Here is a 24,729-nt window from a genome sequence, read left to right as displayed (position 1 = left end):
GTGTGGATGCACCTTGACCTCCTAGCATGGCCTGGCAAAGAATAAAAACGAGAACAAGACAGGTGGACAGGAGCCAGCCCTAGAGTGGCCAGAGGTGAATGTTGGCAGCTGGGAGTCAGGAGGTGGAATCATGGGACAAAGCCAGAGTCAGCCACCAGAGAGCCAAGTAGAAGACACCAAAAGTTACGCAGAGGAGTAAGAATCATGGACATGAAACTTGCACCGCAGAACAGGAACCGGAAGGGTAGCCAAGGTAGCCGGTGAATCGAGCTGCAGTGAGAATTCGGGACCATCCAGTTTAATGTTGGTGGGTGGAGTTTGTCGGGCTTGGACCTGGCTGACTCAGGATGTGAGTGCTGTCTCAGAACCATCTGTGCCTCATAGTTCTTCTGGCAAAAGCATGTCTTACTTTAAGATCCGTATATAATCAGGCCCTCTCCAAGTCCCTGAATAGCTGAGTGATGAGGCACTTGGACTCACTGTAAGTGATACGTGTCCCTGTGCCGTGGTGCCTTAGCCATCTGGTATCTTCGGGGAATAATGTGGCCCTTACTCTCTGGATAACTGATACTTACTACTTTAAGCTCAGACATCAACGAGAAAATCCGCATTTTTAGAAAGAAGTGTTTCTAGAATGTATTTGGCTCCTGGCAGCTTGTTGACAAACTCTAGTGAATATCACTTAACCTTTCTTGACGACTCAGGGCCCCGTTTTGAGCACGGTGCTGACATAAACGGTGATGCATCGATGCCCTCGAGGGCTGTGGAACTCTGAGGGTCTTGCCTTGTTCTTTCGCTGAATTTTACCAACCGTTTTGCCTGTGTGTTTGGCCTCGGCACTCAGTGGTGTGCTTGGGCCTCTTGAGGTGTGTAGAGTCATTGGTTCCCAGACTAAATGGCCCTGCACGTGTGTGCTGCTCTGTTTGGTGCTTTCCTCGTGTTCTGTCTCGTGATCACCTTCGTTCTCTGTGGTTACTCCTCAGTCTTGTCAGTGGCTACTTGCCGCCCCATTGATCTGACCACCTTGTCTTCAGTCTTTGCACTCCTGAGAGTGACCCTAGCAAAATTAAGAGGTGACAGATGAAATCAGTTATCCAAGTGGTATGTGTAAGGTCAGACACACTGATCTGAGAAGAGAGAGGCTGATGAAGTAAAATGAGTGGGCTTGTGTTCGTTCATTCAACAGATAGTTATCAAACAGCACCTGCTCTTCGCGAGCCCAAGTTGACCGGGCCGTGCTCAGGACAGCGTCCAGGTCTAAAGAGAACTGGGCCTCTAGGCAGGGCACCCAGTCCAACTGCAGGTTAGGGTAGAGAGACAGAAACACAGTCCCAAACCCTGGGCCAATACAGTGTTCTGGACTCAAAAAGCTATGTAGCCATCTCATGCTCTCCCAGTGCCTGGGCTTCCAGTTTCGCTGGCAACAAAGGACTGGCCGTACTGCTTATGTGGCAGGTGGGAACAGAACACTGAGTTGCCAAATCCCATGCTGGCCAGGGCCAGGTGGTGGTGGACGTCAGTAGACTGAGGTGCTGGGAATTGCAAAGACTGAAGTGGAGATTTTCCCCTTGAGCCTGCCCCTCAAGAAGTCCACAGCCTTGGGGAAGATGAGGATATGGAAATGAGGCATTATGGTTTGGTATAAGGTGCATACTGTACACCTCAGAGACACGAGGGTTTGTTCTAGGGGTGGATTAGGAGCAGGCCCTCGGGAGAGGTTAACATTTAAGCTAGGTCTTAAAGGATGGGTAGAAGTTTGCAAGGTCAAGAAAGAAAAAACGTCCTGAGCATTTATCCAGAGAATACTATAATTCGAAAAGACACCTGCACCCCAGTGTCCACAGAAGTTCTCTTTACAATAGCTAAGACATGGAAACAGCCTAAATGCCTATCGATAGATGACTAGATAAAGATACATACTCACAATAGAATACTACTCAGCCATAAAAAAAGAATGAAATAATGCCATTTGCAGCAACATAGGTGGACCTGGAGATCATCATATGAAGTGAAGTAAGTCAGACAGAGAAAGACAAATACTATTTGATGTCACTTACATGTGGAATCTTAAAAAAAAAAAAAGATGCAAATTTTATTTACAGACCAGAAATAGACTTATGGACATAGAAAACAAATTGTGGTTACCAGGGGTGAAGGGGAGGGATAGATTAGGAGTTTGGGATTAACATATACACATTACTATATATAAAATAGATAAATAACAGATTTCTACTGTATAGCACAGGGAGCTATATTCAGTTTCTTGTAATGAACTGTAATGAAAAAGAATCTGAAAAAAATATATATATATACATATGTATGTATATGTATAACTGAATCGCTTTGCTGTGCACCTGAAACTACCATTGTAAACTGACTACACTTTAATGAAAAATAAGAATTAAAATAAATGGAAGGAAAAAAGTAAACATCATACAGAAGGGCTTGAAACTTTCTTGTGAACCATTTTTTAGTTCACAGATGTTTCAGAATATTCAGGTTGTCTGAAATATGATAGCCAGAAAAAATGGATTATTACTCTGAGTATATATATGTTTCAAGCATAGCATAGCTAAAAATAAGTTTCTGTCTAACATCTGTAGGTACTCAGCTGGACAGTTAGCAAATCCCTGATTTATACTTCTGTTTATTTATTCATTTTACTAGTAAAAAATGAATTCATATAAGTCATGTTTGGTACCCGATCAGAAGTCTCCTCTGCTTGATAGGATATAAAAGCAACACACAGAAATCAGTTTTAATCCGATAAACTAGTAGCCCAGAATGAACAACCCAAAAGTGAAATTAAAACAATTCAAGTTACATTAGCATCAAAAAGAGTAAAATACTCAGGAATAAATTTAACAAATGAAGTGAAAAACTTCTACACTGAAAATTATAAAACATCATTGAAAGAAATTAAAAACTTCAATAAATAGAAAGACATCATATGTTCATGAAATGGAAGACTTAATATTGTTAAAATGGTTGGTGCTCCCCAGATTGATCCACAGACTCAGAGCAATCCCTGTCAAAATCTCAGTGGGCTCTTTTGCAGAAATGGAAGAGCTGATCCCCAAAATCATATGGAAATACAAAGGACTTAGAGCAGCCAAAACAGTCTTGGGGAAAAAAAGAACAAAGTTAGAAGATTCAAACCTCCTGATTTCAAAACATACTAAAAAGTTACAGTGATGAAGGTAGCGTGGTTCCGGCATAATGACAGAATGTGGAATAGAATTAAGGGTCCAGAAATAAACCCATGTGTCCGTGATCAGTTTTTTCTGACAAGGATGCCAAGACTGTTTAATGGTGAAATATTCATCTATCTTTTCAACAAATGATGCTGGAACAATTGGAAATTGACATGCAGAAGAATGAATTTGGACCCCTCCCTCACATAGTCTACAAAAATTAACTCAAAATGGATCAAAGACCTAAATGTAAGAGCTAAGACTATGAAACTCTTAAAAGGAAACAGTGGTGTGAATCTTAGATTAGGTAACAGTTTCTTAGATATGACATCTTCAGGACAGTGGAGTCACTGCGGCAGTGCCAGGGTTCCAGGCCCACAGACAGGCAGAGCCAGAGTGAAGCCCAGCTCTAGGAAGAGGACCTGTGTGCCCCAGTCTGGGAGGTGGGGGAGAGGATGGCTTTCCCTGTAAGGGCTGCAGCTCGGAAAGGACTGACACGGATGCCGCAGTAGGGACAGAAGGAGGGGCGGTGGAAAGCAAGTGCCCAGCAGAGTGATGGACAAGACGAGGTGGGGGTGGTGTTGCTTTGGGGCCTGGCCTTGGGTCCTCATTGATGAGGAGGAGCAAAGGGGGCTTGCTTAAGATGGGAACAGACTCTCTTGGCCCCCAAACTTATTTAGTAGCCCATCGTTACAAAATCCCATTTGTAAAAGTCTGTGCCTTCTGTGAGTTGTTATGACTATATTTAATCACAAAATGTAATGAAGACATAGGAGAGCCTCCACTGTTACCTGCCTGGCCGGCGTATGCACATCACTCACAGTGGTACTCAGAAGGGCCACGAATGGGGACAGTCACCCACGCCCCCATCACCTGAACTTGCAAGAGGCTTCATGTGGACTCTTCACTGAGACATGACGGCTCCTCCGATGTTTTCTAGAAATGCCAGCGAACATGTTCAGTGCTGGGAGGAAGCCGTGTTTGATGCCAGCCCCCACCTGGCAGCTCAGTAAAGAAGAGGGTGGCGGCTGATCACACAGCTAGACACTTCCACATGGGCGGGGCAAACCTAGAGGCAGCTAGCATCTCTGTTCTAGAAGAGGGTGGCGCATGAAGAGAGAAGGGGGCGAGAAAACAGAGGACTGGGAAAGGGAGGAAAAGGAGGAAGGAGTCTGCTTTACAGCCACATACAACCTAAAATGCTTCTGAGCTCTTCTGCCTGCCTTGTCCTAACACCCCACCGCCACAGAATTAGCCTTTAAAAACTCCAGATCTCAGCCTGCCAAACTCACCAGGGATTCCGCGCCCCACCCGCACCTGTAGGGTAATAACTGAGCTTATTATTATTAGCACAGCATTTGAGATTCACACCCATTTTTTTTTCAGCCTCACTTTGGGTTCAACATTAGTCTTCATAGCTGCCCCATATTTCATACCTGGGGCTGGGTTCCTCCCTCTGCTTGGAATGACCCCTCGCTTTTATAAATGCCTAAGCGTTCTCCAAGGCCCAGCTCAGAAGTGATCTGCTGCCTTTCCCCCTCTCCCATCCTCCCACACGCCCACCCAGGGCTGGGCAGAGTTCAGCATAGCGTGTTTACAGAGCTTTATTATAGTTGTTAATCATACTGAATCAAATTTAGTCGGCGAGTTCGTCTCCCACTAGACCATGAAGTCATCCAGGACAGGGCTTTATCCCCACACCTGGAAGAGATCATGGCCCAAGCAGGAGCGCAGTAAACGCTCCTTGAAGTAAATTAAAATATGGATTTTTCCAGCAGGGCTAGTCCTGCGTAAAACGGAGAGTGCTCTAAGTTTGTCTTGTCTTCTACTGAGGCACATCCTATCGAGCTGGAAAGGACGGCTGAGTTCAGAGGTCATCGTCCAGAAACATATGTGTTTTCTCTTTTTTCTTTGAAATTCTTTTTATCGAAATATAATTTATATAACATGAAATTCACTCAGATGAAGTGTACAGCTCAGTTCCAGAACATTTTCATCCCTTTAGAAAGAAACCCAGTACCTGTTAACAGGAGCTCCTAGTTCCTCTCTCCGCTCTCATCCCTCACAGCCACTAACTGATCCACTTTCTGTCTCCCTGGATTTCCTGCTGTGGACACTTCATATGAATTGGACCGTACAGTATCTGGCTGTTTGCATTGTGTTTCTTTAATTTAGCATGTTTTCAAGGTACGTCCATGTTATATAGTATGTATTGATAGTTCATATGTACCTGTGGATGAATAATGTTCCATTGTATGGGTATACCACATTTTTGTTTATCTGTTCAATTGATAAGCATTTGGGCTGTTTCTACTCTCTGGCTGTTGTGAATAACGTTGCTGTGAACATTCATGTACAAGTTTTCATGCGGACATATGTTTCCAGTTCTGTTGGATATTTATACCTAGTGGTAGAATTGCCGAGTCATACGAAAAAGCTGTTTAACTTTTTGATGAATTTCCAAACTGTATTTCACAGCAGCTGCACCATGTTAGGTTCCCACCAGCAGCTTATGCGAGTTCAGATTTCTCCACGTTCTCATCAACTGACCTGTTATTTTCTATCTGTTCGTTATTTTTTTTAAATTACAGTCATCCTGATGGATGTGAAGCAGCCTTTCATTGTGGCTTTGATTTCGTTTTTCCCATGTGATTAATAATGTTGAGTGTATTTTCGTGTGTTTATTGGCCACTTGAGTATCTTCTTTGGAGAAATGTCTATTTAAGTCTGTTGTTCATTTTTAAATTCAAGGGGTTTTTATTACTATTTTTTTAGATGTAGGAGTTCTTTATATAGTCTGGATATGGTCTCTGAATTTTGTCTCCCATTGTATGGATTGTCTTTTCACTTTCTTGATGGTGTCCTTTGACACACGAATGTTTCAATTTTTTATTTATTAATTTTTTTTGGACTTTGAAGCCTTTGTGGTTTGACCAGAGGGTAGGAAGCTTAGATCTCCACCCTGTCCCCACCCCTCCCCAGCACCCTCGTAAAGGTCCTTAGAGTTCCATAGATTATAGTTTGAAAACCACCCATGATGATGCAGACAGTCATTCTGTAAACCTGTCCCAGTCCCGGAGCTAGGTACTAGGGATCGGGAGTGAATCAGATGCCATGGCCACCACTAGAGTGTCTGCTCTAGTCAGGGAGACAGGCCAGCCAACAGCCATGTGTGAGCGGCTTGCTCTAGCCTAGACGCCAGGCCATGTTAGTGGTCTGAGCCTTGGCGGCCTGGGTCCTGGGAGGAGCACAGTGACTGTTATTTAAGCCCCTCTCATAAATGGGTACTAATGATAAGGTGTTTTAATGATGTTTGAAGCTATAAACATTCGAGACATATTAAAGGTGTGGACAAGGTGCTGGGGAAGCACAGGGAAGAGAGGTGATAACGAAGGGGGTGATGAGGTACCAGGGGGCTCTACGGGTACCAAGGGGTGATGAGACGGGAAGCCAGAAGGGCCAGTCGAGGTAGGTAGCCGAGGCCCCGGGGAGAGTTCAGTATGACTGCGGTGCTTGGCACAGTATTAAAAGAGGTGGGACAGTGGCCACTTTTCGAAGGACCTTTACACACTGCGCCTGAAGGCATCTGCAGGAATGGAGGGGTGGGAGGTGAAAGAGTTTTAGGCTGAGGATCAGCAGAACCAGAATTGTGTTTTAGAAAAATCACTGGCAGGGTTGTGAAAGATGGGTTGGGAAGGATGGTTGGGAACTTAATGTGCCCGATCAAAGGTATAGGGGTTTTAATTAGGACAGAGTTAGCATATTTGAAGGGTATTTAGGAGATAGAATAAACTGGATTTGGTGCATAATTGGATGTAGGGGAGGGTGGAGAGGCGGGGTCATGGGAGAAGCATTCCACTTGGGCAGCCAAGCCCTCGCTGAGATGGGGCGCAGACACACTTCGTGGGAAGAATATAATTAGCATTCTGTTCACTGGACAGCACCAAGCACCTCATCCTAATTCCTGTTTTAGACCCAATTTTAGGAAGTTTATCAACTAGACTCTTAACACTCCGGGCTTTTCATTTCTGTCTTCCCAAGACAGTCAGTCCTAAATATTCATGGAATGAAATTTATACATGGTTGTAGGAACTTATTACTACTTTTTTCAAGACCTCAGAAAAACAAATCCAAAAAGTAGTAGAGAGTATATGATCAGGAAGATACTTAGCTAATACGTATGGTCCTTTATCAAAATTCAGAAGTCTAGCCTTAAACTTTATGGTCTATACAATGTTTCCCAATGTCATGTCACTTTCCCACAAGACTCTATTTTACAGAAGAGGAAACTGAGGGGCAAAGGCTTGGTCTCTTTCTACTACACTATAATTATCCTTGATAGAAACAAAAAGTGACAGCTGAACATTTTGGCATGAAAGAGAGATTATTTTAAAAACTGTGGAAGAAGACAGCTCAGGAAGCATTGCAGACATGCCCCAAGGGCAGAGGTATATTACTACACAGTTCAGTTTATAGGAATGACTCACGTCGTTAAGAATTGAATTCTGTTCTGCATATTCTGTGTAAGGTGGCGGGGAGGAGCATCTGTCCTCTTAGAAAGGTTTTTACATACAGAAGATTTGCCTCTTCAACCACTGTTATCTTAAAAAATGTGTTCATGCAGAATCACTCACTTTTGGACTGGTTCACTGAGAAGCTGCTGGGCTGTGAACTTAGCAAGTGCTCTCTAGGATTTGGGGATGGGAGAGTTGGGGCGTGAAAATCATTGCCTGATAATACCTCCCTAGAATTCAAAAAGTGGGATTAACCAACTTTTGAGGAAACAATATTCAGTTTTTCCCCCTGAGGGACTTTGCTAACTTCAGAAGCCAGAATTCTGGCAAAAAGTAAAAAGGGACCCCCCCCCCCCGTGCTGCTAGCATCCTGGGATGCCCTGTTCCTTTCACAGCACATAACGGCAGGTGGTTTAAAGCGACACAAGGCTTGATGGCCGGAGCTGTCTGATGACCCCGGCCAGGCCTGGAGCCTCCGACCGCAGTGACTAACACTAACCACTCGCTTAAACGGGTGTTGATGATGTGGGATTTATGTTATTTGCAACTTGTATGAGTTAATGACTGGGAGGCATTAGAACTCGGTAAGTTAATACAAGTGGATACACAATAGTCCGGTCCCCCAGCAACGTTGTTAACCAGACCTCTGCCTCGTAGCGCTGGGCTATGGAATTGGGAGCCTGAAAACCGACACTCCCTCTTTTATGCAAGGCACCCTTTAGAAATCTGATACCTCCTTCGAAGAGTCCAGTATGTTTAAATTAATGCAGTTTGACTGATTTGAAAATTGAAAATAGGTTAGCATTAAGGCCATGATTCCTTTAGTAATTACTTTTTCTGTTGGTAATAACTGTTTCTTTGGAAATGACATTAACATTCTACCAAAACACAGCAGTAATCCAGAAGTTAATGTTCTGTTCATTTATAATTATATTTAATTCATATTTATGAGTTGCTGGGAGGGAGGAGAAAGAAAGAAGTAAGTTTAAAAAAAAGTAACAGAAGAAACAAGAGCAGTTTTCCTGATAATGTGAAGAATGTACAGTCACTTAAAGTGGGAAAAAAATATTTTTAATTCAGTTATATAAAATCAGATTTTATTAGCTACTGCTGAAAAAAAATCTGTATGTTTATCATTTCCTAGTGAGTGAATTCAGTGGATAGACCTTTCAAGTTCTTCTTTTTTACTAGTCAGAATATCAGTATAAACATCCCTGACTTTGAGCTCAGTAAGTCAGATTTGGTGGTGGTGGTTCTTTTAAACCAGGAAAAAATCTGCATCCTTAGGCAGTCATTGAACAAGTAGCTTTGTGTTGTTTTCTTTGGATTGCCCACGAAGCCTGATGTATTATTAATGAATCAATTTCTTGGTGGTGAAAGGCTGTGAATAGCGTTGTGTGACTGGACAGTCGCCTGGTGGGGCCGGTTTTGGCTGCTGTCACTTAACATGTGTTGCTCTATTGTGCAGTCCTACCCAGCCTCAGGACAATGCTCATTTAGTCCAGCATGATGGGACCTGCACACCCCGAGCCCAAGTTGGACGCCAGGGTCAGTTACCGAGCAGCTCGGGCTGGGGCTCGGGTCTGCCTCACTGCCCAGTTGCTGTAACCATTTCGCCTGCCGTTAATTTCCCCTAAACCAGGGAAGGCCCGTTTGCGAGCAGCGCAAATGTTCTCAAATAGAGATTCCAAGCTGGTCGGCTGGGGTGTTGCCTCCATTCCGGAATGGAGGCAGCGTTCCAGGGAGGGTGGGTTCCTTCCTTCCTCCTGGAAATGGAAGCGTCTGGGCCCACGAGGCCCCTGATGTTCTGAGGGCCAGAGCAGCAGATGGCATTCTGATTTTCCAAACCCTGATGAACGTCCTAACTGAACTTGTGCATTTCACAGTATGTAGTTCTGGTTTTTTCCACTTCCTCTCCCTTCCTCCCTCCCTGTCTCCCTCTCTTTGTTCCTCTCGCACTGACTCATTTTAAACTGATGCGGGATCTCCTTCAGCCAGCTTTCAGTTCCCTTCTCTTTGTGTTCACCGCGTGGAACCAGGTAGGGCACAGTCTCACATGTAACTTTCAACCTCTGAGTCCCAGCTGACATAGCCTTTGTGTAAGCAGATCCCACTGACGCTCCTGCACCGCTCAGCCGCTGGAAGCTCTTTCCCCGTATCCGTAGCTTGGCAGTAATTATTTTAACTAACAGTCGAATGAACATTCAGGAGGCACACGGTGTGGCAGTGGTGGACTCTGGATTGCAGCGAGTTCCAGGAGTCCCACTGGATGGTGTTATGGCTTGATGATTTTTCAGGACACGGACCTGCCAGGTTCTCGCCCTTGAAGGGAACATGGGTGTAGCTCAGCTGTTTTTGTTTTCCCTCTTAATCCTTTACCTATGAAGAGAGGAATGACTCCTTTCATTTAGGAAACTGTTAAGAGTTTCCCTTCACCCCTAGATTTTCCTCTTGCATTTTTGTTCAATACAGTTTATGATCTACCTTTCGTCTAAGATCGCTTGTAATCAGCACCTCTGCACGTAGAACCTGGTGAAACGCCAGTGTGTATATTAGCATTATCATTTAGGTCCTGGATCCAACATGTGTAGCTGGGCTTTTCCTGTGGAAAAAAAAAAAGAAATTGACCTTACCAGTGTATGAAATTCAAACACTGTACCAGGGACAAGGTAAAACCACAGGTAGGAATTGCTGAATAATTACCTTTAGACCAGCCTGAGCGGGAAGCTTCCCACGAGGGTGAGCTCATTTAATGGTTCCTAAAACTCAATCTCGTGGATGTCAATGGTCATGCTTGATTATTTGCAGCAGTGTTTTATGAAAAAGCAATAGAAATGCATTGGGAGGCTACAGAGAGAGAGAGAGAGAGAGGACAATAAGGGGTTTTACTTTTGTAAATGAAATCCCTTTGGTGTGAGACAAGCATGTTTTTTTGCTGCTCTGCCTAAGCCATTGGAAAGAGGTGTCTGTGGGTGTTAGCGTGCGTGCGTGTGTGTGTTTGAGTGTGCTGTTCATACAGGCACCTCTGAGTAATACTGTGCACTATAGCTTATGACCAACAAGAGACCTAAAATAAAAAGAGAAAAAAGATGTCCATTGGCTCTGAAAAGGAAGCAATTACTAAAGTGGTTTAAGAGATTAATTCATTTTCCTGTTCTCCACCTACCTGTTTTCAAGGAATTTTATAAAACACCAAGATCTTTTTCCATGTGTTTCGAAAATCTCTAAGTAAATGTAAATCTTTTAAATGACAAAAAGGCAAAGGGTTAGTTTTGATATAAATGACAAACTTTGTTTTTTCTTCTCTTTTATCCTGATATTGAAAAACTGCCAAAACATTTAGGAGAAAAACAAAATCGGAAAAAAATTCGTATCGTCTGAGATTTCAGAGATTCCTTTAGACCAGTTCATTTATATTTTGTGTTTTTTCTAAGCCATCTGGTTGTGATGTTCACTTGGCTCATAGTTGGTTCTCCCGTGATTTAAAGGTTTTTTGGGGACGGTGGTTGTTTCAGTGGTGAAAATTCAGGCCTTCTGCCCCTGGTTCCAGGTCTATCTGAGTCGAGTTAAATGAGCTGCTACTGTCAGCCAGGACCCAGTGGACAGAACTTCACACCAAAATGCCCACACATGTAATTCGTCACGTCTGGCAACCCAGAGCATGGGGTGACCCGGTGTGGAAATTGAATCATCTTTCACTCTCTCCGCTCAGGGCTTGATGTGGAGTGGGATGAGTAAGAGGAGGGTCACGTCCATCCGCAGGCCTTCCTAACGTCAAAGCCTCTCCCTCACCTCAGCGCTGTCCCTCATAACACCCTGCAGATTAGGCCAGTTCCACCTGCACTGCAAAATCAAAAATACACTTCGTGTCAAAATACTGGCTTTCCACCCTGACAGGCTGGCCACATTTTTAAGTGAACTACGTGTTTTGAACAAGCACTGACTGGCCTGGTGCAAGTCTAGTGTGGACTTCTGGTTTACTCATATCTTAAGGGGTCCGAGTCATTCTCTGGCTGAGCACTTGGCCATCCATTTCCCACCTTTCTCTCACTAATGAGATGCGATGGCCTTTTTTTCCCTGGCTGCCATCTGTTACAGAAACTTACAGACATGAACATCCAGGACCTTCAAAATATTAAAACTAAGCTAGTTTCCCAGAATCTATCACTGGCTTACCCTTTGACCAGGTAAATTTTTGGTTTGTAGGTTGGCTTCAGTGGAAATCTTTAAAGGTGATGGTCTAGTTTTTTGTGTGTCTTTTTTCTCCCCAGATGAGCTAGGTTTGCTCCCCAGTCAAGAGCATATTTGTCCTGTGGATTCTGCTGTTTCACAGAGATGCTGTTGGAAGGCAGGGGGAAATGGAGAGTCACAAAGCAGTATGGGATCTGGCAAGGCAAAATGCTGTCCTGCCCAATGTGAAGCCACTGGAATCACAGGCAGACAGCCGTTGACCCCAGCACTGCGGACGGAAGTGGAGCGATCCAGGCGGCTGTGCCAGTTTGAACCCCAGTGTGTGGGACCAGAGATCGTTGCACCAGGGCCAAGGGAATATCAGACTTGAATTAAAAGATTTACGTTTCAGATGTTAGAGCATAACACTCAGTGCTGGTCAGACTGCAGGCGATTCTCTGATGTTAATCACCTGTTGGCTCGATGGCCCGACACCAAGAGGTCTAGAAATAGGTAGTTAAAAACTGTTCAAAGGCTGGCTGTATTTCATTTAACTTGCCTGGTTTAATCTGACCACAGCACAGCTGACCTCGGAATTCACCAGCGTGGCCAACGCCTTGAGATTTTTGAGAAGTTGTCCTCCTATCTTCCTTGTGTTTTACTGCCAACAAGTATAAAATCTTGATTTGAAGGAATGTCTGTTTTGCATAAAGAGGAGGAGCCATGACACAGATTAAGATGTTCAAGGTCCCTTTATCCCCCAGGTGCTCTGTGGAAGTGAGGAAGGAAGACGATCAGAGAGTAAAGACGGTGTCTCACGGCCCTCCGGACTCCTACAGTTGTTTCCCCATCACTCTTATGCGTGCACGTCTTAACCCCCTGAACTGTACACAGATTATTCCAGGATACGGATTAAGAATCAGTCATCCCCAGTGCCAGCCTAGTGCCTTTGACATGGTAGTGTGTCTAGAAAATTTTTGAATGAATGACCCAATAAATAAGTAATAATGCTTGTATTATTTTTATACAGTATTTTATGTCTATGCCCTATTAGTGTCTGAATTAACCACCACATCATTGTCAGGTTCCATTTTCATCTTTAATTATGAATTAAAGGCAAAAAAGAAGTCCTCAGGTGTATTTTTTTAAGCAAGAGTCCGGCAACTTTTTTCCAGTTGAATAGGTATGCCAGGCTTCTCCATTATACAAAGCAGGGCTCCGCTAAAAATCTGAACCTCATGAGTTTAAAAAAATAGCTCCTGACCTTTTTAGTTTTAAACTTTCTATTGTGACATCATTTTAGATTCACAGGCCGTTGTAAGAAATAATACAGAGAGATCCCGTGTACCTTTCACTCAGTTTCCCCCAGTGGTAACAGTTCAGAAAGTACAAAATCACAACCAGGAAATTGACAGCGATCCCATCCACAGAAGTCATTCAGATGCTACCAGTTTTACGTGCACTGATGCACGTGTCTGTGTGTGTGCACTCACATGCATGCATGCACACAGGCATTAATGACACAGATCCCTTCAAAGCCAAGAAACATGGTTTACAAAAAAAAAACCTGTGTCTTTAAAATAATGATCTCCCTTTTCAGTCGTTTCAAAAGCATTTTTCTCATTTATGGTTTCTATATTTGGAGTATCCAACTTACCTGCCCGCACTGAAGATCACAAAGTGTGCTAGTAAGTACCCTTGCCCTGCATGTGAACTAGCAGCCACTGTGGTTGAAATTGGTCCTCCTTCTCTCCCGTCCCCTCCCCCACCTCGTTGCAAGTACACACACACACACACACACACACACACACACACACACACACTCACACACATGCACACTTCCAGATTTTCTGCGGCTTACCTTTTTTTAATGCCTGAGTACCTCGCTGACAAGTGCTAATAACAAAACACCCAGAGAGCGTCCGGCTGAAGTTAGCATACATTAAACATTCTGAACTTGTCCTTTTGCTCATAGATTGTGCATAATTAATAATTAAATAGCTTCCGTTGTAATGGGTTGACCTTCCTGAACTGTTCATTATTCACACAGCAAAGGCATCACTCAGACTTCCTGCGCGCTGTCCTTCTCTGTTCTCCGGCGTGCCACGCTGCAGTTCCAGTTGAGCAGAAGGGTGGTTCCCGGAAACGTCTGTGACTTGGAGGCTGTCCTCCGTGCTGAGCAGAAATGCTTACTGAGATGGTTTACAGCAGCCCTTTTCATGCGTCGGTTGCCTCTCCGTACCAGGATCCAGCCTGTCTCCCTGTAGTGACTCTGAAGTTGATTCAGGACCAGACTCTCACTCAGGTCAAGGCTTTGGGTTAAGGTCGTGTCCACTGTTTCGTTCTGTACCTCTGTGCTTAGAAGTTCAGCAGGAAAGCATCTCCAGAAAAAGCCCTTGAGATGAAGGCTCGCACCCAGGGTCTTAAAGGAAGTGATTTTATTGGCAACTTAGGGTCCGTTTCAGCCAGGACTGAGAGTTATTAGTGTAACTGCTTCTCTACTTTGTGTTTACATTTTCGAAATGTATTTTTTCTTCGTCTGGCCTGAGCCCACATTTCACAGAGAACTTTCTGATAAGTAGCAGCTATGACTTTATGAGATCCTCTGAAACCCTGGGCATGGTTCTGTCTTGCTCTAACCCCGCGGTGACTGGCTGCTTTCCGTCCTGGGCACCCTGGAGATGCTGGGGCAGCTGTACTGTGAGCCTCTCTCCCTCCTTCGCACAGATTGGAATTAGACCACAGAGTAAGTGGGTTCTTGGAGGTTCTTTACGTCCTGATCGAAACTAACTGCTAATTTTACTTGCTTAAAAATGAGAAAAGTGTACTTAAAAATCCTCTAGTGTGGTGAACCCTGTCGGGTCTGTTCATTTGCCTTCTCTGGGATGTTAACTGCCTGCGTGCTTATTTTTTGTGGCGTTGGAGGCTCTCAGAGGACTCCTTTGCTCCCATGTTTGTGGTGTTCTGACCCCTGCCCCACTAGTCAGAATTCTGTATCTCAGAAAATTCTCCTCTGAGATACACAAGAGACATGGATTTTAAAATGAAAAGAAATACCTGGCGGTGTGCACGTGAGATTAGAATTTCCCCCCGCGTCTTTGATGACTGATTCTTCCCAGGCACCACTGAGATGAGAATCTACTCTCTGTGGTTCTGCAAAGTCGACTTGAGCTGGCATTTTCACAAGTGAAATAAATTATTCATGGGTACCACCCAGTGTTCCTTAGCTTCATATTATGAGGAACTTAACAGGCTACAATATCAGGTCTTAAATAAAATTAACTACCCATGCAAAGATGTCACAGTTTCCTCGTTTTGTTTCTCACCCATATTAAAATGACGTCTTCATCAAGTTGCCTGGTCAATAATTCATTAATTCACTCCTGGTATCATACTTTGAAAGGAGGCCCACACTGGCATCACGTTTTATATCAGGATCTTTGTAGAAAACCAATCTAGAATTTTAACCATCTTGGTAAATATGCAGCCACATAAAGACAGTAGGCTTTTTCCCCCTAAGCATTCCTTGTAAAGCAACTGTTACACATACACTTCCAGTACTTACAGCCGCCTAAACATTTTCAGAAAGGAATGATTTAGAGAACTACCTACCTGACCAGAGTCCATAATTTTTGTACCTCAGACTTTGAACTCTCTTTTTACTCATGGTGTGCGAGACAGTAAAATGTCATTTCTTGAACTGGGCCTTGTAGAATCTTGCAGGCTTGGTGATATATATGGCTTTTCTAAAACAGACCGGGCTGAAATTGATTTCATGTTTTATTTTTGCTCTTCAAACTGATCGGACTTCTGTGACCATTTTATAGCACCTTTATTGAGGGCTTGTCATGTTTCTGCGTGCCTGGTTTCTTTTGAGCAGACCATTTCATCAGCCCCCCCATTTTTCATGTCCTGTCTATGTAATGCCTGCATGTACTCCTTTGAACTTGGCAGGATTTTACTTCACTCCCATTTTCCTTTGTTTTCTTTTCCTTTCCTCTTGGAAGCCTTTCCCTACTGATGAGAATTTTAAGTTTAGCTTCACTAACCTTCCCCTCTTCTGGATGAACAGAGTAAATTCAAAGGGGACAGATACGCAAAAACTCAGAAACATTTGGTTCACATCCCTTTTCTTTTAACCTCTTTGGGGTTTTATTTATTTCTCTTTTTTTAGCTGCTTTGACCCCCTCAGTTCCTTTTGATTTAATTGTATTTTCCAGCAGTTTCCAATTGTTTGAATTGAAAACGAAGCCTTAATAAGAGTTCTAGTTAATTTTCTGTCTTGTAATTACCGATCTCATTTTTCTGATAATTGGCCACAGCAATTATATGTATATTTACTAATCACATAGGAGGCTGTGCAGTTGTATCTGTGTGCCACCATTGATAATGACATGCACATTGCAAAGGTACTTTTATCATCTTCTTTTTTCCACTACATCAAAGCCATTTCCTCTCGTTCTCAATAATGAATACATGCATGCATTTGACACAGTTGTGTGCTGGAGAAATTGTTTGGCTCCCGCCAAATGCTGCATGCTCTGAGTTTCTTGCCTGCAGCGCTGGAAGGTTGTATGTAATGATATATTGCTCATCCAAATGGCCAAAGCACTCCAAAGCACAGTGAGATTAAAATAAGTCATTCCTTTGTTAATTTAAATAGGTGCATGTATCATACTTTGCAGGGCACTTTGTGTAGGGATGTCAGGGAGGAAAAAAAAGCCGCCGAAAGGTATTTTTAATAGCAAATGAGAATAGATGAGAATGGAGTCATTTGCAGCTGCCTACTTTATGTGGCTCTCTTGTTCCAACTGTAGGTCTAATGAGATGACTGTTAAAGTACTCTGCAGTGTAATTTCATTACATCCTGAGCCGTTACACTATAAACACAGTGGCGCTCTCTGTCATTCTTGGAAAAACTCCTAAATTCGTAAAGCCTTCCTTTGCAAACGGTAATGGGGTTTGCTCCCTGTGTCACGTGGCAGTTGTCGTTTGTTGCTGTGTAGTGTTCTGCTCTTTTGAGTGACTCCCACCTCCACCCTAGTCCTGGAGGTGGTCAAGGTGGGAGTTTTTCATTGTGTCCTTAGTCCACTGGCTTTCTCATGAGTTTGCCCAGACTGGCAAATAAGGCTGAAATTCCTTTTCAGGAAACAGCCTCTGGTATAAAAGCTTTTCTTTTACAGTGGGGAGGGGGGAAAAAGACCAAAAGCCTCTGACCAACGTGATCCAGTTAGGGGCAAGCAGTTAAGAACAATTGAATATACAAATAAACGTAAATAAAAAAGAAAGTGTAAATAAATTGCAAATCCAGTAAAAGAAACAAAGGTCAACCCAAGAATAATTTCACAGCTCTTTGTTAATTACAAGACCATTTGCGTGTTACTTAAATAATCATTAATTTCTCATTTACACTTCCGTACCTTCTTTCCTGCCCTGTGGCTATCATTGTCCTTTTTTCACCTCCCTTCCCTCCTTGCCTCATGTTTCTCACCATTGTGAAATGTGTGTGGCTTTAAATCTGGCATTTTTACATAAACATGTGAAAGAGGGTGTAGACAGTCTCTTTAATTGGATAAGGACCCGTCTTCCTTTGCACATGGTGGCGAGTCCTTGTCGTTTATTCATCTTTATACGCTCCTTTGGGATGGGGGTGGTGGGTAGGGGGTAATAAAGGAAGAACGGGAATTGTTGTGACTTTTGGTGACTTGTTTTTCCTCCATCCCAGGATTCGCCCGTCCTTCCGGTTGGAGAGTTCTCCGAGCCATTTGTACATTTCATCACTCAGTGGTGAGCCCGTTTGCAAACATGCCATGCCCTCAATGTAAATGATACATGCCATTAACTCGGCGGCTCCAGGAGACCTTATGGCTCTCGCTGCTTCCTTTTGGAGACGGGAGGGACTTCGGGGCCTTGGGCAGATGGGGCAGCAAAGCTGAAGAAATTGTTTAGATTATGTAAACGTTATTTACACAAAGAGTCCTAAGCATACTTTAGAGGCTTTTCCCTGTTTTGATAAACTGCTGACAGTCAGGCTACTTCATTTGAGCACTGATACCGTTGCTATCCTAATTTTGTTTTTAAAGAAACACACAGTTTGGTAGCCCCTCTTGAACAGACATATGAAGCTTGTTTTTATTAATGCAACCTCAAGTTACCCATAAAACTGTCTGTCACTTACTTAGCGGAGGCAGCACAGTTTATTCATTCATCGGATTTTCAGTAAATAAGTTTTATCTTTGGTTGTGATTTAGATACAACACCGGTGTCCCATTTCAGTGAATTTTGATGTTTGAATGACTATGAAAACATGATTCCGTTAGGCCCACTGTACCCATTCTAAGAACAGAGGGGAACCACAGGATTTAAATCAAAGGGGCCCTCAGAGCCTCGGGGCAGCCCCTTGTCGTTTTACACCTGAGGAAACAGGCATTTTCCTGCCAAGGGCTCTTTGCCAGCCTTCTTCCCTTTTCCTCTCAGTAGAACAGGGTTTTCCCTTTTTGTCCCTTTCACACCATCCTCCGCTCCGCTGTTTGGCAGCACCCATGTGGCCTTGGAAGGCCTAGTTACAACACTGCCCTCCTTCTGTCCCCTCCCTCACCCCACCGTGGTGACAGAGAGAAAGAGAAAAGGAAATTGGCATAGAAGTGACCACCCAAAGCAGGAGACAGGGCTAAGAAGAAACTGTTCTGGACATCCTGGAACTCCTTCATAACCACCTTTCCTTCCCTTCCCCTCCTTCACCAAAGCCCGCGTTTCATCACCCCTTCGGAGTCACGTCCACAAGTGGGAAGCGAGCCCTCCGTTCTGCGCTGCCGCAGAGCGGCGCTGGCAGGAGTCCTTGCTGATCCCAAACGGGCGTGCGCCGGCCCCTTCCCCTCCCCCCCACCAGCCGTCTGATGATGACGCTAAAGTGAAACCAAGAAATATTCCTTAATATAAATGTCAAGCTTTATCACCTTTTTGAGTAAGTGGAATATGTTACCTCTTCATAAAAATGTCTCATGTGGTTTTCATTCCGTAGAAAAATACGTGGGGAAGAGATCGTTCCCCCTGACTTCTAAATTTTATTAACACTGTCTCTATTTATTTAAAAGACTTATATAATATTCTGTAGCTTTAAAAAACTATTTTACCTTGCGGACATTTTATTTCCAAAACACGCCATGTTGGAAAAAAGCCATACATAGTGATTAAACCCCAGAATTCTAACCTCATTAATCCTGGAGTCGTTATCTAGAAACATGTATTAATCTCTTAATTTCCTTTACATGGAATTCGTAGAAACACTCAGAAGCACATGACAGGAATGTCCCATTCTGAAACGCAGAAACTGAAAAACAAACGAGGCCAATTCCTAAGCTGTCTGGAGCGCTGGGTTTGGAGCATCACCCGCTCCGAGATGTTGGATTTGTGACGTGGCCACCATGCTGATCTCGCTCTGTGGTCTGAGACCAACCTGGGCAGACAGGGAGAAAAGCAGAGAAGGCTTTGGCTGCCTTCTGTCCAAAAAATTAATCAGCTGTTGTATAAAAGTTTTATGAAGACAGAGGGAGGGATAACCTGTGTTGAAATTTCCACAGATGTCAAGCTGAAACAGAAATGATAGTGGGTAATAGGCGTGTTTTCCCAAGAGATGCAGCTACTTTGGAATGTCAGATTAGGACTGTTACCAACTGCACTGGCGAGACAGCTTGAATTACTTGCTAATGGCTGCAGTATTTGAGAGGTACATATGGTTATTTATAGGGAAAGCAAATGTCCTCGATGTCATTAATGGTTCATAACTATGGTGCTTGTTTACCAAATGATCGTTGCGTCTCTCTGCTTAAAAAAACACTGTCAGCAAATGCAGAGATTATGTGGAGGGTTCTCTTCTTGCTTGTTTGAGGTTGCCTTATATAAAGAAAAAGTGTCAGTGTGATTTTCCCAGTAATAGAAGCAGCAGTCTCTTTCCATGACTTCATCCCACAGATACTCTTGAGTTTGGTGTAAATCGGTCATCAAGTAGGCAGCTTACCCATGGTCACCCCGGTCCCACGAGTGGGTGCTCCGTCACGTAGCTAAGTACCTGCTACAGCTACTAATTATACCTTTGCATGAGGAATGTGATTCTTTAAGCAGCTTAAACAAACTTAACTGTCCCACAGCTGTTTAATCAATTATCAACTTGTAGCCAAAATAAAAGTCCAGATAATGTAATAACCCATTTGTCATTTTGTAGCATTGTCTGGACTCCTGACCTCTTCTGTATATTGTCATTTGGAGTAATAGTGAAGGAATGAGATGTTTTCTCATTTGACCTGATAGGCATGTTTCTTTTATTGTCTTATCCCAGCTACCCAAATAAAAGAAGTATATTGTTCCCTAGATTTGTTTGAAATAAATTGCTGACTGAGTCAGGAAGAGAATATTGCTGCTTTTTTTATTGCAAGAGTAACTCAAAAAAAAAAAAAACTTTGTGTTTTTGATTCTTGCGATTCCCCCAAAATCTAATTAATTTAAATCCAAAGCAAAGGAAAGGAAACATATGCTAATGCTTTGGTCAGGAATTGACACACGATAAATTCTGAAAACATTCAAATTCCAGGGAAAGTAGTCAATGGTGAAAATTATGGCACAGTTTTACAAGTGATACAGTTAATATGCGTTTTTCTCTTACAGCATGCGGAAACAGCCAAAAGAAAGGCCAGCGCCTGAAGAATTGATGGTGAGTAGACTTTTTTAGTTACTTTAGAATTCTCCAGTTACATATCCGTGCTTAACATTCTGTTGAAAGAACCAGATGGGATTTAAAGCATCCGCAGACTCTGGAAAGCCAGTGTCGCTGACTTCATTTGGGTGGGAGCTTCCAAAGCTCACGTCCTTCGACCGTGGTTTTTCATTTTGTAGAAACCTACTGCCGCTTTGAAACTTCACGCAGAATTCTTCTCCTTTGCCTCCCACTCAAGGGTCCGAAGGTCGTTTAGGTTAGTCCTTGTCCTCATTTGCTATCGCAGCCTCTCAGAATTCGGAGGGTTGGTCACAAAGAAGACAGGCAGCATACTAAGTTTTTAGTGCAGTCCTACCAGAAATTCTGAGTCCTCTTGGGTTCATGGAGAATGAAATCAGATTGGCTGCAAAAGATCAAGTTAATGTGAATCTTTGGTCTTTGCTCAGAAAGACGCAACTGCAAGGCTGTGAGGGCTGTGTTCTCAGCTCCAAGGCTGCTTTCTCTTATTGCAAATGACAGTTTTTAGTCAAGCAGGAAGAGGAGCAGAGACGCTCCCTGACAATTCCCAAGCGGTCATTTATTTAGTGCAGATTGTTGATCTGACAACCCACAAGCTGTTAGGATAACGTTAGCATTGAGCATTAGTAAATAATAATTATAATCTGCTCTTTCTAATGTTTTGCGTACCATTCCCTGTCTTTACATATTTCAGTCAGAGCAAATTCTTGCTCGTTTTCTCTCGCCACTTAAAATAATAAGCATTTCAAGATACTGGTCCAGAGGGTCTCAGCTTTTGTATTTCATCCTAGTAAATACTGTAAACGCCCACACTTCTGTATAACGCAGATTTCACCCCCAAATATAAAATAACTGTGCAGTTCCCTTTTGCATCGTAAGTGCTCTCTAGGAAAGTAGTTTCCTGTTTCATGTTACCCCTGGAGCAAAATCTCAGTTTTCAGGGTAGTTTCAAGTTAAAGTTCACCCCTAAAACCTCTGCAATTTATAACTGTGCAGGTTTCATGTCTAGAATAAACTGGTCTTCTTTAGGGGGGGCGGTTTTCTGTGATGGTTGGGAAATTCGTGCAGTTAGTCACATTTGAGAAAACTTGGAACAGGTTCTAGAGATGGAGACCCATTTACCTTGTACATTATTATGCTATGGCTGGATAGCTTAGCTATTAAAACAAAGGAATAGGGTTTCATAAAACAGATATCTGTTTGTAAATGCATGTTTCAGCGCTGCAATGAGTTGGCCACTTATAAATAAAACATCTGCTGATCATACATACACTCATAAATGCGGGCGGATGTATGGGTTGGTAAGGAGCTCCACTCCAGGGTGGCAAGTCATAAAGGCTCAAGGGTGGGTACTTTCAGTGCTTCAGCAGCAAGTGTACGTGGAGGGCTGTGCGTATGGAGAGAGACGCGGAGTGAATGTTTCGATATATCTCTTTACAACTATGCACCCTGGTGTGTGCGGTCCCACATTTTTAATTAATAAATATCAATAAATCAATAAAATACAATGAAAAATTTAGTCACAGGAAGCACTAGCCTATACTTAATTTAACATTATTTCTACTACTGCTCACAGTTTGATTGAAATGAATTTCTTCCCCTAGGTATAGCAATAGTGAGCCACCCCCTGGAGAGGCAGGAAACAGTGGAGTGTGCATGCGGCTCCGGTGGTCAAGGGGCTTGAGCGCGGCCTGCCTTTGACTGAAACATTAGGCCCAATAAAGGATGGGAAAGACAGCGGCTTGTCTCTGGCTCGAGGAACCTGAGTCACATCCCAGGGACCCAGTCTTAAGGAACCAGTCTCTTTATTCCTTCCAGCATATTAATGGCTTTAATTTTTCCCTTCCCATCTCTGCCTACAACCTATTCGATGGCGCTCCCATCTGGAAGCTGAGAGCGTCCTCTGGAATGCATGCGAGTAGAGTCCATTTGTCACTGTGGGTGGGGGCCTGCCCTTCACAAAGAGAGCAGTTCATCTCCGAAGCGCAGTGACTCTGGCCAGCGGGGTACCAATGCGTTCTTCACAGCTCGGGCCACATCAGCTGTGAGGCCTGCAGCATCGTTGAGATTCCCCCATGCGCCTACATTTTCCCAAATCAAAGGAAGGCCCGTCAGAGATGAGGTCAGGTGGAAATACTGAAAGTTACAGATTCACCATCAGGGAACTCTCAAATGAACTCAGGTGTGGTCCTGACCACCAGTGAACCCAGCAAATCCCAGCGTAAGTTAAAGCAGAATGCAGGGAGTACTGTGCCAGATCGCCCTTACCTCTGGGCCTTGGCCATGCACACAGCAGACACGCAAGTGGTTTTTGTCTTTTTACTTGGTGGGGCCACCCTAAGAATACCCCGGGTCTTAAAATCTTCATCTTTTGCAATTGTTGACCACATCACTCTTAAAGATGAAATGTCAAACTCAAGTTTGGATTCTTGAGGTCATTAACATCCTTGTGTAGAATTCATTTTGTTGGTTTAGCTATTCAATTCTCTCTACTTTGCATGGCTCTTCCTAAGATGACTACAGTTTTCCTGTTCTAAGTGGAAGTGTTTAAAAGTTGGATGGAGAAATTTCCTTACCGCCCACATTTGGGGGAAGCCAGGTACAGTTCTCTGGCCTGTAGCCATTAAGCTGTGTAAAGAATTCACCCAAAAATTTCATCCTCGGCATGCATGTCATCTTAGGAGATCTCGGAACTGAATTCGGTTGATATTCTAGGCTGTTGCACACAAAGTCCTGTGCTAGACTCGGCAGAAGATACAGAGAAAAGTAAGCCGCGTGCACACAGGGTTGCAGGGGATCAGGCAAGTCCAGATGTAACTCGAACAAAGTAACTGCTATCAAAGGACTGCCAGTTCTGTGGGAATCCATGTGGGGGAACATGGAAAAGCAACGTGGAGAAGGCATTTGAAAAGGGCCATTGGAGGATGGATGGAATTTTAATAGAGAGTTCTCAAAGGGTCATTCCAGGCAAAAAAAAAAAAAGACAGGATGGGCCAAGCATGAGCGTGTCGAGTCCCCAGACACTTCAGAAACAAGAGGGGAGAGGACGATGATGCGAAAGCGGGAGGGAAAGATCGCCCAAATGTCAATAATCAGATTGAGGGAAGCAAAAAACTAAGAATCAGACCCCTGCACTCAGGGACCGACGTAACCTGAGAGGAGGGCACAGTGATGGAGAGGATTGCGTCTGCTTCTGCTATTCGCATTATATGTTCACATATTTTTTGATAAAAGGGACCTGGTGAGAAACCTTATTGTATAGACTGTTGGCTTGTGTAAACCGCAGAGAACGCCTTCTGCTGAATTAATCTTCCTTTCGGGTTCCTTTGTACCAAAGGCCAGGCAGATTTATCAGGGCAAGCCCCCTGCTTCCGTCCCTTGTCAGCAGCTCCCCAGTCCCTCCCCACTTCTGTGTCTTCATCTGCAAAATGAAGGGATGGACCAGACCAGCAGTCCTTGGCCGAGGCTCCTGGACTCCAGCAAGTCCGTGAGTGCTCCTGAAGTTACACCCCAAGTCGTGTATTGCACGTGGGGATTTGCATCTTTTAAGCATTTTTTTAAATGGGGGTCATCAGTTTTTTCAAAGGAGCCCATGACCCTAAGTGATTGTGCAGCTCCCTCACTGCCTTCCCACCTCTGACAGTTGGACCTATGCGGCCAGGACCGGGCCAGCAGCTCAGGAGGGAGGCAGGCATCACTCGGAAGGTACTTGCTTGGCGTGGGGGTGGAGAGGGAAGGGGCGGGCCCTCCCCACGGGGCTTCCTGCCAGCTGTCAGGCAGCCCTTTAACCTCTCAGCCTCTCCTGAACCTGGGCCTCGCCTGGATCAGGGAGGGTGTGGGCTGCGGGCACCTATGCTGTGACAATCTGGGTTCCGAGTGCTGTAGATCCCTCTATGCATTTAGAATGCTTCCAGAAGGTTTCCATGTCTAAGCTCTATTTAATGGAATCTATGCATAGTAAGTAATCAGGTCAGAGGAAGCAGCATCCTGCTTTGAGATCAATCGCTGGCTAATACTTTGTCGGGGCCACTGTATTATCTCCTGCTGATCCGATTGCCTTTCTCCTCTCCCTTTGTACCACGCGCCTCGGTTGTGGTAAAAGTACGTATCGCATACATATTAA

At 43.9% G+C, this 24,729-nt stretch overlaps 1 protein-coding gene across 7 annotated transcripts in view; it reads left to right on the top strand.

Annotated features, from left to right (window-relative positions):
* MAP2K5 (mitogen-activated protein kinase kinase 5) overlaps positions 1-24,729 on the top strand; it is a 235,857-nt gene that overhangs the window by 180,151 nt on the left and 30,977 nt on the right. For 4 of the 7 annotated variants that reach the window (XM_072962192.1, XM_031679537.2, XM_006209626.3 and 1 more), the window contains 2 exons: positions 17,604-17,665; positions 20,540-20,585. In XM_072962192.1, the coding sequence (XP_072818293.1) occupies positions 17,604-17,665; positions 20,540-20,585 (108 nt within the window). Of the gene's footprint in view, positions 1-13,928; positions 14,184-17,603; positions 17,666-20,539; positions 20,586-22,210; positions 22,344-24,729 lie in introns of those variants that run through there. The other 3 variants (XR_012073230.1, XR_012073229.1, XM_072962193.1) reach the window with 2 other exon arrangements.

This window comes from Vicugna pacos, chromosome 6 (assembly GCF_048564905.1).
Source record: "Vicugna pacos chromosome 6, VicPac4, whole genome shotgun sequence".
Taxonomy (NCBI): Eukaryota; Metazoa; Chordata; class Mammalia; order Artiodactyla; family Camelidae; genus Vicugna; species Vicugna pacos.
The sequence above is the reverse complement of the archived record's forward strand: the minus strand, read 5'-3'. Positions and strand labels throughout refer to the sequence as shown.